The 15,450-nt window shown below is 43.2% G+C and overlaps 1 protein-coding gene across 32 annotated transcripts in view; it reads left to right on the forward strand.

Moving 5' to 3' along the window:
* Nucleotides 1-15,450, forward strand: part of ATXN1 (ataxin 1) — a 271,002-nt gene that overhangs the window by 246,280 nt on the left and 9,272 nt on the right. For 21 of the 32 annotated variants that reach the window (XM_065585035.1, XM_065585036.1, XM_065585044.1 and 18 more), the window contains 2 exons: nucleotides 2,845-4,885; nucleotides 6,669-6,818. In XM_065585035.1, the coding sequence (XP_065441107.1) occupies nucleotides 3,005-4,885; nucleotides 6,669-6,818 (2,031 nt within the window). In that variant the 5' untranslated portion in view covers nucleotides 2,845-3,004. Of the gene's footprint in view, nucleotides 1-2,844; nucleotides 4,886-6,668; nucleotides 6,819-6,924; nucleotides 11,214-15,450 lie in introns of those variants that run through there. The other 11 variants (XM_065585057.1, XM_065585058.1, XM_065585062.1 and 8 more) reach the window with 2 other exon arrangements.

Consider the following 15,450-nt stretch of genomic DNA (forward strand, 5'->3'; position numbering starts at 1 on the left):
TCATCATCATCATACTTGGCACTTGTATAGGAAAACAGCTCAGGGTCTTAAAGAGTATTTAAAGAGATTTCAAGAATTAACAAAGCCTCTCAGGACTGTTGTACTATACCTGTTTTACAGATGGACAAATTGAGAGAGAGAATTTTTAAGTGAGTCATCCACAATCTGGCAGCAAATTAGTGTCAGCGCTCAGGTTGGAATAAAACCCAGGAGGCCTGACTTCTGTCCCCTGCTGTGGGCATTAGAGACCACGCTGTCCCTCGCAGCAGTATTTTTGCCTGGGTTTGGCAGAGAACTGAAGCTAATATAGCTGCTTTTGTTTAAGAACTCTAAAACCTACAAATAACTTGTCTACCTGCCAATGTCAGCTTAATTCTGTCTAGCAGTAATTATTGCTATAAAAGCAGCAATGGAGAAGCACAACAGATAGTATTTGTGTAGGGGCTATGCAACTAGTGGTGGTTGTTTATTTTGGATATAAAATGTTCAGAAATGGAATAATCAACTTAAAAAGGAGACTGCCCCGGACCGTAGCATACTTAAAGGTTTTCCCCATAAGATTATAATATCCTGAAGGCAGCTCAAATTTGGGCACATAAATCCAAATGATGGCCTTAAAGCGAGATTTAATCTCAGTCTGCCATGTCTCCAAAATATTATGCAAGAGTTATACAGCAGGTTTATTGTTCCATGCTTTGTACTAGAACCAAAGCAATGAAGGCAGAGGATATAAAAGAAATATTATTTGCTGTAAGATAAGAAAACTATTATTGATACAGTGTTCACATTTAATGTCTGTTACATCATCAGTTTCCACTAAGCGATCCTCTGACTTTGTGTGTGTCTCTCTCTCATAAGAAATGCGATTCTTGTTAAAAGTTCTGAGCTTGAGGCATAAGATTTCTGAACGCCCACCCTTGCATATCTTTAAAAAAACAACTTAGCAGTACAGATGCCAAGCAATGGCTGGAAGGGCGTGAGAAGAGTTTCATTTTCTGTAAAGTTTTAATTATAAAACAAAGCAAAGCAGGAGTTCATGATAGCTGGGGGGAAATACTGTGACTATAAAAAAAAAAGTCAGGGATTAAACTGGTGTGACGTTATTTTCTTTAGAGAGACAAGGTGGGTGAGGTAATATCTTTTATTGGACCAACTATTGTTTGTGAGAGAAACAAGCTTTCGAGCCACACAGAGCTCTTCTTCAGGTCTGGGGAAGGAACATCAAGTCTCACAGCGAGGAGTGGAACAGATTGTTTAGCATAAGTAGTTAGCACATATTGTACGGGACCAGTCAAAATAGAGTGGGCCGTTAACACCTCTGCAGTCACCGGACAAAAAGGGGGTTAGTGGGTTACAGATTGTTTTAATACGCCATAAATCCAGTGTCTCTGTTCAATCTATGATTTTTAGTGTCTAGCAGAATAATGAATTATTGAGTATTTTCTTTACCACGTAATGAAAGAATTAGAGAGACTTTGTTCCCTATATCAAGGATGGCAAAAATAATCTTCTAGCTAGGGCAGAGGGAAGAGATGACATTTTGCTCAAACCCTATATAAAATCACGAGCCTTTGGGTTTCTGTGATCTCTGCTCTAAAGATGCAAATCAAAACCCCACACCCTGCAACTTTGGTGAGTTCAGATTGGCATCCAGGTTTGCTGGTGGCCTCCATTCTATCTTAACAGGAAGGGACAGACTGATACATCTCTGAACTCTGGGAACATTCAGACCCGAATTCTGATCTGAACTTTGCCGCTCTGCTTCTTGGCTATGAAATCCTCAACTCAAGCTGTGGCCTCCTAGGAAGAATATTTAATCTGCTTCTTGTTAGAGAGCAATTCCCATTGACTTTGTAAATGCTCTGTCCCTGCACTAGTGGAAATCTGTTTGTTACATACAACAGCTGTGCCTCATAGTTCATTGGTTGCTAGGAAACAAGGGAATATGATCTAGTAGGAGCTATGTCTAGGGTCATCATCATGGTGTATAGTTTTAAACGCGTTGGTACAGTTTAACCTGTGCAGGCAGATATGCAGCAACCAATCATTTTTCCAGAGTAAAGATCTACATGGTCACTTTCCTCTGAGTGGCCAATAGCAGAGGGGGCTCAAAAAGCACCAGAAACCTCATGAGAAATCTGGCTCCCAGCCATCTTTGGCTTTATGCTACTGCTGTAAATAAATGGCTTGACTGAGGTTTAATGCCAGACTAGTAGATGAAGGGCACTTGTATCTCATTGTAATGAGCTGTGGCATGAGGGGAGAGAAAAAAGGTAACTGCTGTGTTTGCTGTGTAGACCAAAGCGAAATGAAGTCACTGTCGGTGACTCAGAAGCATAAGAGTTCAGAAGTAATACACCTTACTTATACACTGCTAACAGCTACTTGTTGCTAATGTAAATATTTTCCATGTGAGTTCTTCAGATCTCCCTGTCATATAGTACGTGAGATAATGCAGTGATCCTATGCTGTACAACACACTCTGGTGGATCATACAATCGTTTGTGGGGGTTGGAGGGTGAGAGAAGAGAATGAAATATATATTTTGAAAACACAAGGCTTTTTCACAGAAGAAGAAAGAAGGAGCCTCCGGGTGCTAAGAAATAAGTTACCACTGTTAACTGTTGAAAATTATGTACTTTGAGTTTTGATTTGTCTAATGTCTTAATCATTTTCATGATGTGTTAATTGATATGTCCAGTGTTTAGTTGCTTTTACAGTATAGCAATAAACGGATCCGTGGAGTGCATGCAGCACTAAAGGTCTGGTCTTAATTTTGTAGAGCGTTTTTTTTCTCCCAGTGCTAATACCTTGATTTCCCTTTCCTCCTCTTTCTCGTTCCAGAATCCAGAGCAGCTGCTGGAGCATTGTGCTCACAGGGAGATGATTCCTCATGAAGTCACTGGATCCCCTTCAGAAATCAAATGTGACTTTCCATTTATCAGACTGAAATCAGAACCAGCCAGACAGTGAAGCAAGAACAGTGGAGGGGGGACGGCGAAAGATGAAATCCAACCAAGAGAGGAGCAATGAATGCCTGCCGCCCAAAAAGCGAGAAATCCCCACCACCAGCCTGCCCTCCGAGGTGAAGCCAGTGGTCCTGCCAAACGAAAACCACCGCACGGACAACTTAACATGGCTCTCCAGTATGCCCAGCAGCCAGAGCAGCATGGGTGGAAGGCACCGGACTGGAGGGAGTTCAGTGGAGATTGGCTTGCAGCAGGGTTTACACAAAGCACCGTCTACAGGAATGGACTATTCCCCACCGAGTGCTCCCAGGTCCGTTCCAGTCTCAACAACACTTCCCACAGTGTACTCGCCCGCACTCTCACAGTCAGGGACGCCTGTATCCCCGGTGCAGTACACGCACCTGCAGCACACTTTCCAGTTCGTTGGGCCCCAGTACAGTGGACCATACGCCGGATTCATCCCCTCCCAGTTGATTTCCCCGACAGCCAATTCCGCAACTTGTGCGGCAGCCTCTGCCACTGCTGTTGCAACCACTCCATCCCAGCGTTCCCAGCTGGAGGCTTATTCCACTTTCCTGGCCAGCATGAGCAGCTTAAGTCAGCAGGGGCACAAAGTTGAGCAGCATCTAGTCAGGACACCTGGATTGATTGCAGCAGGGTCTCCTCCACCGACCCAGCAAAACCAGTATGTCCACATTTCCAGCTCTCCCCAGAGCACAGTCAGAAATGTCTCTCCTCCGACCATCCCAGTCCATTTGCATCCCCACCAAACGGCGATTCCACACACCCTCACCCTCGGCCCCTCCTCCCAAGTGGTGGTGCAGTACTCGGACTCCGGGGGCCACTTTGTCACGAGGGATTCTACCAAGAAAGCTGAGAGCAGCAGGCTGCAGGCAATGCAGGCGAAGGAAATACTGAATGGAGAGATCGAGAAAAGCAGGAGGTACGGCCTGTCGCCCTCTGGAGATGTGAGTCTAGTCAAAGCAGGCAATAAACCAGCTCCTCATCATTATGAGACCAGACATGTGGTGGTGCACTCGAGTCCTGCTGAGTACAGTGCACGGGATTCCTCAGGCATCAGGGCCTCTGTTATGGTTGTACCGAACAGCAGCACACCTATTACGGAGATGGAGGTACAGCAGGCCACCAACAGAGAAACTCCTCCCTCAGTCCTCAACGACAAGGGAAACCTGCATTTAGGAAAGCCAGCCCACAGGTCTTATGCTTTATCTCCGCAACAGACTATGGGCCACGAGGGGGTGAAAGCGGTCGCCACGCTGTCCCCCCACACTGTCATTCAGACAACCCACAGCGCCTCAGAGCAACTCCCTGTCGGGCTGCCTGCAACAGCCTTCTATGCCGGGACCCAGCCACCGGTAATTGGCTATCTGAGCAGTCAGCAGCAAGCGATTGGTTACCCTGGAAACCTGCCACAGCACCTGGTGATCCCTGGCACCCAGCCCCTGCTTATACCAGTTGGCAATGCAGATGTTGAATCATCAGGAGTAGCACCTGCTATAGTCACTTCATCTCCCCAGTTTGCAGCAGTGCCTCATACATTTGTCACTACCACCATTCCTAAGAGTGAGAATTTCAGTGCTGAGTCGCTAGCAACCCAGCCGGCCTACCAGGCAGCCGTGGTGCAGGCCCAGATCCACCTCCCGGTGGTGCAGTCCGTAGCTTCTCCAGCAGCAGCTCCTCCTACACTGCCTCCTTACTTCATGAAAGGGTCAATCATTCAGTTGGCCAATGGGGAGCTGAAGAAAGTAGAGGACTTAAAAACAGAAGACTTTATACAGAGTGCAGAAATTAGCAATGACCTGAAAATAGACTCCAGCACAGTGGAGAGAATTGAAGACAGCCATAACCCAGGCATTGCTGTCATACAGTTTGCAGTTGGAGAGCATCGAGCACAGGTAATGAGCATTGCAAATTGTGGGCGTAGGTGGAAAGATACCAATTCTATCTTCCTGGAAACAACTTACCTTATGGTGCCTTCCAAGAGGGAGTTGTGTTCTTAGTTCTTCATCTGGCACACACCTAACAGCTCATGCCACGTTAGAGATCTCACTGGCCCAAAGTCACCCCTTGTACGGTGCCAGTGAAGTCATACCAGTAATAAATCAGGCCCATTTTATGCAATGGTATATCTTGTTTTGGGAAACTACAGGACCTGATTCTCCTCTCACTACCAGTTTAAACTCAGTTTAAGTCAGTGAAGTTACACCAGAGTAACACTGGCGAAAGAGGAGAATCATCTTATGGTTTGACTATGCTTGGGGGAAGGAATCATTTGTGTACTTGTTTCAAATTGTTAGCTCAACAACCCAGATCATATTGCAGATCTGTAGGCATTAGTACTATTACTTCTTTGTATTAGGATAATGCCAGATGGTCCCAACCAACATTCAGAGCTGCACTGCACATAGTAAAAGAATGGTCCCCGGTCTGAATAGTGTGCAGTCTAAATAGACAGGACAGACAAAAGGCGGCAGGGGAAGCAGAAGCACAGAAGGGATTTGCCCAAGGTCACAAAGCAGGTCAGTGCCAGATGCAGGAATAGAATCCAGGTCTCTGAGTGTCTAGTCCATTGCCCTATGCACTGGGACTGTAGGCAGTGATATTATTGGGAACAGGCCCCATTGTACTTTCTAACCAAAGAAAGGATCAAATCTGAGCCATGATCCTAGTGGTATTAAAAGGTAAAATTACTCAGTTTAAACCTCAAAAAGCATATGCTTTTCAATCTGACAGCTGAGTTTTAGTTTTGACTGATTCCTGCTTCAGAAGGCTCCAGTACCGTTCAGTCTCAAATGAAAAACTGTCTCTGAGGGGTAAAGAGGGGACAAGGCTGTGAATTTCCATGGCTTGAAACTTGGAGCTTTCTTGGAATGCTTTCGCTCACACATTGAAGGCACTGAAACGCTACACAGAGTGTCATTCAGATTTTGGTTATGAGTGGTTTAAGTGCTGCAGAGCTCTCATGCTGTGTGTGTTCAAGGGAAATGTTAAAAGCAAAATCATCCCAGAACCTAGGCTACCCACACTTCTTCACTTTGCGTCATACTGGCTTGCATTGTAAAGAAGGAAATTGTAACTTTGCAAAGGGCCTTTCGGACCCAGAGTTCAATGGTCATAAGCCGTTAATTTGATACTGTCCACTATCCAAGTAGCTCAGATTCCACAGTGATGAGCCAGGGAATAGATTAGATCAATTAGATAGCAGTTTAGTTCAGAGAAGTATTTGGGTTATTTTTTGAAAAGCAAAACAAATCTCAGTGTAAGTGGTTTAGATTTGGTTTTAAATATTTCTCTGCGGTGTTCAGAACCCAGACGCTGCACAGTGGTGGCTGGTCCGTGAGCATCACAAAGAGAGATGGACCAGAAACTAACTAGTTTAGTACAGTGTTGCTTTCCAAAATGAGTGAGTTGTAGAAGGGAAACAAACAACATCATTGTTGAGGAGTAGATTAGAGCTCTGAAATTCTTTTGGTTTTAACAATCCAAGGCCTATGCTTCCATAACTGCCTTTGTAAAAAGCGGGTTCCTATATATGATCCGCCACTCAGGTAACTGAGCATGCAAATTAGGTGTGCAGTTGTGTTCCCATTTATGCATTGGGGCTTCTGGTATTATCAGTAATCCATATAAGGAGGTGAGTATATTGGTTTTTTATTATATATGTTTTTATATTAACAGTATCACTTTAAGAGACATAAGGAGGATCCACAGAATTGCTTTTCGTTTACAGCCTTCAAATCCCCAGTGATATCATTGCAGTGTAGGCTTAGAGCCTCACATCTCTTCTTCGGCTTCATGATCAGAAAAACAGTCCCTGGATCAGAACCGGTTATTATAATTTGTTTATATATAGTTGCTTAGAATAATGAGATTTCAAAGATAGTAATTTCCCATCTGCAATTTTCATCTTGCTCTCATTTCTCTCCCTCTCCAGCCAGACCACTGGTCTCTGCACCAGCAGAAGAGGTACAAATTAGTAGGTAGCATTTATGTCATGTCTTGTTCACAGATATGTCAGTGTAGCCAATGTGTTGTAATGCTGCACACTGGGAAGAGCTCCCTTGCAGAAGGATAGAGTGCCATCATCTGGTAGAAACCATATTCAGTTGCTGGCTATAAAAACAAAACTGCAAGGCACAGTCTCATCCAGTGAAGTGTCAACTTCTCAAGAAGCGTATAAGAATCCGGCTGACGACATTCCAGTTAAAATACTCCACCAGCTGTGTTTCCCACAAGGGATGCTTCCAGAATTCACAAAGAGTCACGTAGAGATAGGATTAAAATGTGGGTTTAATTTAGATTTCCTGTAGATTCCAGAACTTGGGTCTCTTCCCAGATCAGCCGTGTCCCAGTATAGCAGCAAGTAATTCTCTGATTTGAATTTGCCTGGTAAGGGAGATGTTTCATTTCAGTGTGTCTGAAGTCTCTGATGACCTCATCCACAGTGTAACTTAGATATTTAAAAGCATTTTAACCTCATTAGTAGGTACACAACCATTACTGTTAGGAAATATAAAATATGAAGAGGATTTCGTTTTGTGTTGAGAGGACAGAAGTTATTCTTGCTACATATATATAGAATAGTAACAGCCTCACATTCTGATATTCCTATATGTAGAATATATATTAGCTCCCAGAATACATTGGGGGAGTATATTTAAATAGGAGCTAATTATAATAAAGTATTATGATTGTAATTTTTTTTTACAATTAGCTCTCATTTATATGTATATGCCCTCCAGTGTATTCTGGGGGCCTAATTATGATATTAATATAATTTAAAATATAGAGTATTAATATAATCTAAAAATAATGTTGTTATAATCAGCTGCCATTTAAATATACTCCTCCCGATGACTTCTGGGAGCTAATTAGAGTAATGGTGAATTCACATCTTCAGAGTCTGTACAAAAATTAACTAATCCTCGCACCTTATCTGTGGAGTAGGTAATAAAGTATTTTTATCCTCACTTCGTAGATTTGGAAACCTGGAAAAAAAGATTAAGTAACTTACCTAGAGCCACACAGGAATGCAGTGAAAGAGCTGTCCTTAGAAATCCAGCATCTGTGGTTCCCAATATCATGCTCAATCTGCCTGACTACACTAGTCTATTCTGATTACATCATTTCCTATATTTATTTTTATTGAACCAAGCCTGGAGATCCTTCCTTACTTTGTTTTGTGCAGTCCTTGTCATGCTGGAGTCAAATGGGAGTTTTGCCTGAAAAGAGACCTAAAGATTTGGAACATCATTTATAATTCTTAATGTTACTCTGTTAACAGCTCACACATCATCATAGCCTGTCTTTTTCCTTGCTGCAAGGAGCAGCCTTAGAAGGAAACAGGTGTACAGTAGTTCACCTGTACTTACACTAGATCAATACACACTGTGGAAGCAAAATAACTCTTCTAAAGTGCTGGCTTTTTAAAAAAGGGTTTTGGTTACTGATTATTGTTATGGAACAATGTGCTGCAATGTTGTCTCCTGCGGAAACTAAAGTACAGTTCAAAAGAAGAAAATGATGAACACATTCTTCACCATCTCTGGTTTTTAGTAGAATCATAGAAATTCAAGATGGAAAAGCCCTATTAGGTCATCTAGTCCATCCCTGCACCAGCGTAGCATTGTTCCCTTAAGTATATTTTAAGTGCTTCATCCAGTCTAGCCTTCCATCTATTTCTGCACACACAAATCAGTCACTATTTCTGTTGCTTTGCTCTCCACTTTCAATTAGCCTTGGCACACGGCAACAGAAATAAGAGGGAATTAGGCTGTTTTCTGCTACAGATGGAGCGTGCTCTCTGTCATATGCTCCTGTGATCTGTACTTCATTGTTCTCTGGTCAGAGGGGCAGTAATCCTATATTCCTGTGAATGATAGGGAGGCTGTATTGTATGTTTAAATTTGTTACTCTGTTCTCTTAGCTTCTGAAAGGGCAGCACTCAAGGCCCTGTGTGGCACTGGCAAACAGAAGTTGCTTTCCTTGTGAATCATTGTTTAATTCCCCAGTGCTAGTCAGGTTTGGGATCACAGATTTGTGAAGAGCTCGATCTGTGTTCCCTCCAGTGCTACGGTTGTTTCTCTCTCCAGGATGCCACTCTTCTGACCCCGTCTGGAGAGCCCAGTGGCACTAAGATTCCAGAAGTCACTGGGTAAGAAAGGTGTTGTAGGGCCCACATGTTAGAAAGGTTGGAGCAGAAACCACCATACCCATTGCGGATAATAAGGGCCCAGTAGAAGGAGGGCCTGTGTATCCTATGTCCACAGCAGACAACCATTACAAATTTGTAATCCACATACAAACCAATGAAACTGAGGGACGGATACTCTGTCTGGCAGGATTTTGCCACATGATAGTCAGAAAACTCCCTGACTTTCAACCTCCAGACGTTTTTCCTAGTTGTTCTATCCTGGGGGGTGGGAGGGAGGGTTCCCTTCTTGGTCAGGCAGGGAATTTAATGTTCCAGAAACATTCATGTCTTGGGCCTGCACCCATCTTGGGAGACTCACAACGGGCAGAGAGAGAGAGAGAGTGTGTGTGTGTGCGCGCAGACCCAATGCTTTCGCAGTGCAAGCTAGACCCCTTTCTCCCATGGCAGCACAGTTCCCTCAGAGTGGTGCTGCCATGCTCTTCTCACAGGCTGCTGCCTTCAATATCCTGCCTCCTCAGGGGGAGAGGAGTGACAGTGCAGGGGGAGAATCCAAGTAAGGCTAACCCAGCTTGATCAGCTTCCTCAGCTCACTCCCATTTTCTGTCCTCCACACCAGCTCTGCACTGACACCCTCCTCAGCACTGAGAGTGTGAAGAGGCACCACTCCCCTCGGCACAGCCCCAGCACTGGGCTGGCGGAGAGCAGAGGGCCTTGCACTGCCTCTCTGGAACTGGGTGAATTACACCCTTTTATGGGATGCTGAGCTCCCCAAACCTCTATGGACTTCAATGGAAAATGAGGGTGCTCAGTCCTTCGCAGGATTGGGCTCTCATACAGCAGCATAAGCAGAGAATGATGGTATGACACATATATTATCTTAAAGCATTTGTGCCTTTATTTTCCATGTTCCACGTTTGTAGCTGGACTGATCTTTGGGACCATTAAAAGTGGCCAAAGTAGCTCAATCAGGCTTTAATACACAAAGGAGGAAGAAACTTGGCCAGAAAGTAGACGTTCAGTCCACAAATTAACCAACTGCACCCCTTGTACTAGGTAGTTTCTACTTTGTTTGTTAAAGGAACTATAGCAATGAGCCGCAAGCCTAAAGTTCTTCCATGTCTGCGTTGCTGTGTAAAATCCACTGCAGTCTGAGTGATGCGGGTGACATTTCATCTAAACTGGCGTTCTCAGCGTGTATCACAGGCATTCCAGTGCCAGGGTGTGTTTCCTGAACAACGGAAATTGCTTCCACTAAAAAATGAGTCAGACTGTGAATTAAAACGATTACATGATTTAGATGAAACATTCAAAGATATTCTTTGACTCTCCTGAAAAGTTTTGACTGTTTTCATAAATGATTTTTACAACACTGGGATATAAAGAATCTCAGCAGCACCTTCAGATGTGCTTCAAGAGGGACGTACATTTTATTTTCTTGCTTTATTGTTTAAATGCTAGAAACATGGAGACATGATTTTAAAACAGTCTTGCTTCTCTCCTAAGAAAATACAGCAAGGCCGGGTGACTCAGATGGAGTCACCTTTTAAAAAAAAAAAACCTTATGCACAAGCAAAAAATGCAGGACATGTTCACTCAAGCCCCTCTTTGGGGAGGGACTAAAGTTTCATCGCTTATGAAAATGGGCTATCTTTTTAACCCAGGTTGTTGTTTTTTTTTACTGGCAGTTGTCTAAAACAGAGGCAGTTCCTAGTTTTCTTCTTTCTTTCTTTCTAAAGTCTGTCCCATCTGTAAAAGAGAGCTATATCCTGTTTGTTTGAATATCATTCCTGAACCACAGAAATACCTCAGTGGTTAGCATCCTGCCATCTTTGTTATTTAAGATCACCACCTGCAATTTTGGAGGGCGGTTTTAATGAATTACATGTTAAGTACATGCTTACATATTAAACCCTGTTGAAAGTAGTTAGACATGTAATGCAAGCATTGCTTACATCCAGCTGAAGATGGGAGTCAGTGAGCAGATGTACATTTCACTGAACAAGAAATACCCCTTTGGGGGAGAGTACATGGGGCATGTTTGAGAGAAAATGAAAGAAGACCAATAGAAATAGAAGAGAAGAAGGAAAGATATAGAGACGAGGTAGTAAAATCAAAGAAAACTAATAGATGAGTAGATTCAAAGTCAACCGGTTGATCCACATCTAGATATGCACTGTACAGCCAGCAGCTTCCATTCAGGTCATCACAGGCTACTGATTCCTCAGCACTGTTGAAAACCAAGCCACTTATTTAGTTCCTTGTATATAACCTTGAAAATCTGGACTCTGGAATACTTTCTATATTATGAAGTAGCAATGGTTGGTATATACCATCTATAATTCATTGATTGATAGAGTTTAAGGCCAGAAGGGACCATTATGATTATCTAGTCTGACCTCCTGCATAACACAAGTCATAATCCATTGATAGATGTTGGTTACACCTACAATTTTTGTTGTTGTTTGTAATTCTTTATTGACAGACTGCTCTAAAAAGTATTGTCAGACCTGTCAGCGGCATTTGGGATAGACTAGCCAGGAGAAAAGTGGAGATTACCAAGCAATATGCTGGTGTTGGGGCAGCTGGAATAAAACAAAGGATATTTTTGGAGATAATGGAACAGGAGAAGCAGGATTTGGGGGGAGGGTTTACATGTGAGAGGAGAAGGAAGGAGGGTTTAGAGTGACAGCTCTCTCTCTGCGTCACACTTGGGAACGTGAGTTCATGACAGCTGTTATTGATGCCATAAATTAGATTGTAAATCTGCAAATCTCAAACTATTGTACAAGGAGGGTAAATATCATTATACTTATTATTCAAATGGAGAAACTGGCACAGAGAAGTTAACTGACCTGTACAAGGGCGCCCAGCAGGTCAGTGGCAGAGCTGGGAATAAAACACACATCTCTCTCCATCCTATGCCCTAGCCATGCTAGTCTTCCTATAAACATTCATTTGGTTGACATTCAGGAAGATACCAGAGTTGTTCTTTGAATAGTGCCACTGTTAGTGCTCTACTTCAGGTGTGCGTGTGCTCTGGTAGCAGTGTCTGTTCTGCTGGCACATGCACCCTACACATCCTCCCACCCCATACAGAGGCTATATAGGGCTGGCTCAGTTCCTTCTCAACCGTCTTTGGCCAGAGATGTAGTCTAGCATGTGACTGTTTGCTTTGTACCTGTTTCCCTCTTTTTATTAGTGTTTTAGCTTTGTAATTAGCTCTTAGTAGTAATAAGCTTAGTACCTTATAATTGGAATGTTGGTTCCATTTTTCTTTTCTTAAAGTAAATAAATAGTACATTTTTGTGGGGTTTTTTTGTTTTTCCTCTGTTGAGGGGTTGGAACAATTTTTCTTCCATCAGGGATGCTGGGCTACCCGGGATTTAAACAGTGCCTCTCTTGTCAAGAAGTAATCCCTGCTAGTGACAGGCACTCCCACTGCATTTGTTGCTTGGGAGACTCTGCCATTCCCAGCAAGTGTAAAATCTTCTCTTCTTTTAAAGTAAGATCCAGTAAAAACAGGGAAATTAAGTAAAGATTATTAATGATGGAGCAGGCTTTGGACCCAGGTACAGAGAACTTCCCTGTACAGGGACCCTCCATGCCTGTCTCATCATCATCGAGATCACAGTCTTCAAGAACTTCCATGGGAAAGACAACACAAAAAATCCCTTTCACCTACCTCAATTGCTTCATCTCAGTCTTCAACATTGTCCAGTCATCGGTTTTGATGGTTTGGTCAAGTCCAGACCAATGGCCAGGTTTAATCAGCTGCACAACACAACCTCCCTTCCTCAATTTGGACACCACCTCTCTCTATTTCACCAACCTCCTTCTCCATTCCTCTTTAGGGACCCCTCATGAGCAATTGCTGACACACGAGATCTCATCACTCCTCCTAAGTCTGGGAGCCATATAGCCAATCCCACTTCAGCACAGGGGGAAAGGGTTCTATTCAAGGTATTTTCTGATACCCAAGAAAAAATGAGGGTTGGAGGCTGAGACTAGGTCTTAGGCAATTGAACAAGCATGTTGGACATCTGAAATTCAAGATGGTGTCCCTAGCAGCTATAATTCCCTCCCGGAATTCCCTCCCTCAAAGATGCATACTTCTGCATAGCAATTCAGCCTTCTAACGAAAGATTTCTTCGTTTCACTCTCAATCATAATTATTACCAGTACCGGGACCTATTCTTCAGCCAATTATCCGCCCCAAGGGTGTTTTAGAATCATGGAGGTCGTAGCTGCCTACCTCTGTTGTCTAGGATTGGCTTTCTTTCCCTACCTCAAAAATTGGCTCCTCAAGGGTTGGTCATATCAGGAGATATAGTTGGCAGTTTGAACAACAACTTCACTAATCCGAAGTCTAGGCCTGCCGATAAAACTAGAGAAATCCATCTTGACTTCTACACAAGAAATTCTCTTTATAGGAGTGCTTCTAGATTCGATAATAGGCAGAGCTTATCTCCCTCGTGACGGGTTCTCTGCTCTAAAGACACTTATACCAAGAATGTAGCTCATCCCTCAAGTTCCAGCAAGGTCATGTCTGCAACTCCTGGGACACATAACAGCTTGTGTTTTTGTGACACAAAATGCCAGGTTGCATCTTCAATGTCTCCAGGGGTGGCTCAGGACTGTTCATGTACCCAACAAACACAGTCTAAACAAGCAGGTATCTGTACCCATTAAGGTCCTACAGTCACTCAACTGGTGGATGAATCCATCCAAAATTTGTGCAGTAATCCTGTTCAACCAGAATCCCCCTACAGTCATATTAACATTGGATGCTTCCCTCTTGGGATGGGGAACACATTTGGGTCCTCACGCAGTCCAAGGGAAATGGCCACAACAGGAACAGCACTTGCACATCAATCTGTTGGAACTAAGAGTGGTCAGAAATGCTTTCCTCCACTTTCTTCCTCTACTCAAAAACAAGTCCATCAGTATCATGACAGACAACATATAAATCGTCAGGGCAGAGCACATTCCCCCTCATTCTGCACTAAAGTGATAAACGTGTGGAACTGGTGCATAGCCAATTGGATAGTCATCTCAGCTTCCTTGCGGGTATACAAAACACCATGTCAGATGACCCAAGGAAATAGTTCTCCCTAAATTACGAATAGGAGTTGGACTCTTGAGTCCTCAACAAAATATTCTTAGTTTGTGTATTTCCAGAGGTCGACCTTTTTGCCATGGCAGCCAACAAACAATGCAGGAAATTCTTTTCCAGAGGGGGGCCTCAATTGCCAATCTCTAGGAGTTGTTTTCCTCATTACCTGGGCAAAGTGTCTTTTCTCTGCATGTCCTCTAACTCCATTGCTCTTAAGGTCCTTATCAAAAATCAGACAAGACCGAGCCAAAGTCATTTTGATTGCATCAACTTGGCCAAGATAAGTTTGGTTTCCTTGTTTCATCAAACTCATCTTTTGCCCTCCCAAATAAACCTCAACTGTTGTCTCACGATGTGGATCAGATACTTCACCCCAATCTGAACATCCTGCAACTACAAGTTTTGTTCCTCAATAGACCACATGTTCAGCAGAAGTACAAAAGATACCGTTAAAGGAATTTACTAGACCTACCTTCAGAAATGGAGACGATATAACCTTTGGTGTAACTGGCACCATCTTTCTCCTCTCCAGTCATCTCTTTCCTCAGTCTTGGATTTCTTATTGGAATTGAAATATCCAGGCCTTTCTGTGAGTTCCCAGCAAGGTTCGCCAAGCGGCAATAACAGCTTTCCATGTGCCAGTAGGTTTCTTAGTATTTGCTCATTTGACTGCAATGAAATTCCAGAAGGACTTATCTATCTTTTTCTGCAAATTAGAGCCCCTACACTGCTTTGGGATCTCAACCCGTTTCTTAGCCATCTCATGAAACAACCTCTTGAGCCATTAGCTATGTGCTTGCTGCTACATCTGTCTATGAAGACTGCCTTCTTGGTGACCATCATTTCTTCTTGAAGGGTTAGGGAGATACGGGCTCTAATGGCAGATTCTCCCTGGTTCCCCAAGAAGAAGGTATTTTTATGACCTCATCCAAAGTTCTTACCTAAGGTTTCCTCTCAATTTCATATCAACCAAACTAGTCACCTTCCATTTTTTTCCTAAACCACGTCAGTTTGCTAGATATTAAGCAAGTGTTAAGTCTTTTTCTTGGACAGGACTAGGCCATTCAGGAAGACCCCAAGCCTCTTTTTGTTTCTGTTGCAGATAGCATTAAGGGAATGCCTATCAACACTCAAAGACTTTCTAAACAGATTATTGCCTGCTGTGCTTTGCTGAGGTTACACCTCCCCTAAAA

The sequence above is a fragment of the Chrysemys picta genome, chromosome 2 (genome assembly GCF_011386835.1).
Source record: "Chrysemys picta bellii isolate R12L10 chromosome 2, ASM1138683v2, whole genome shotgun sequence".
NCBI lineage: Eukaryota > Metazoa > Chordata > Testudines > Emydidae > Chrysemys > Chrysemys picta.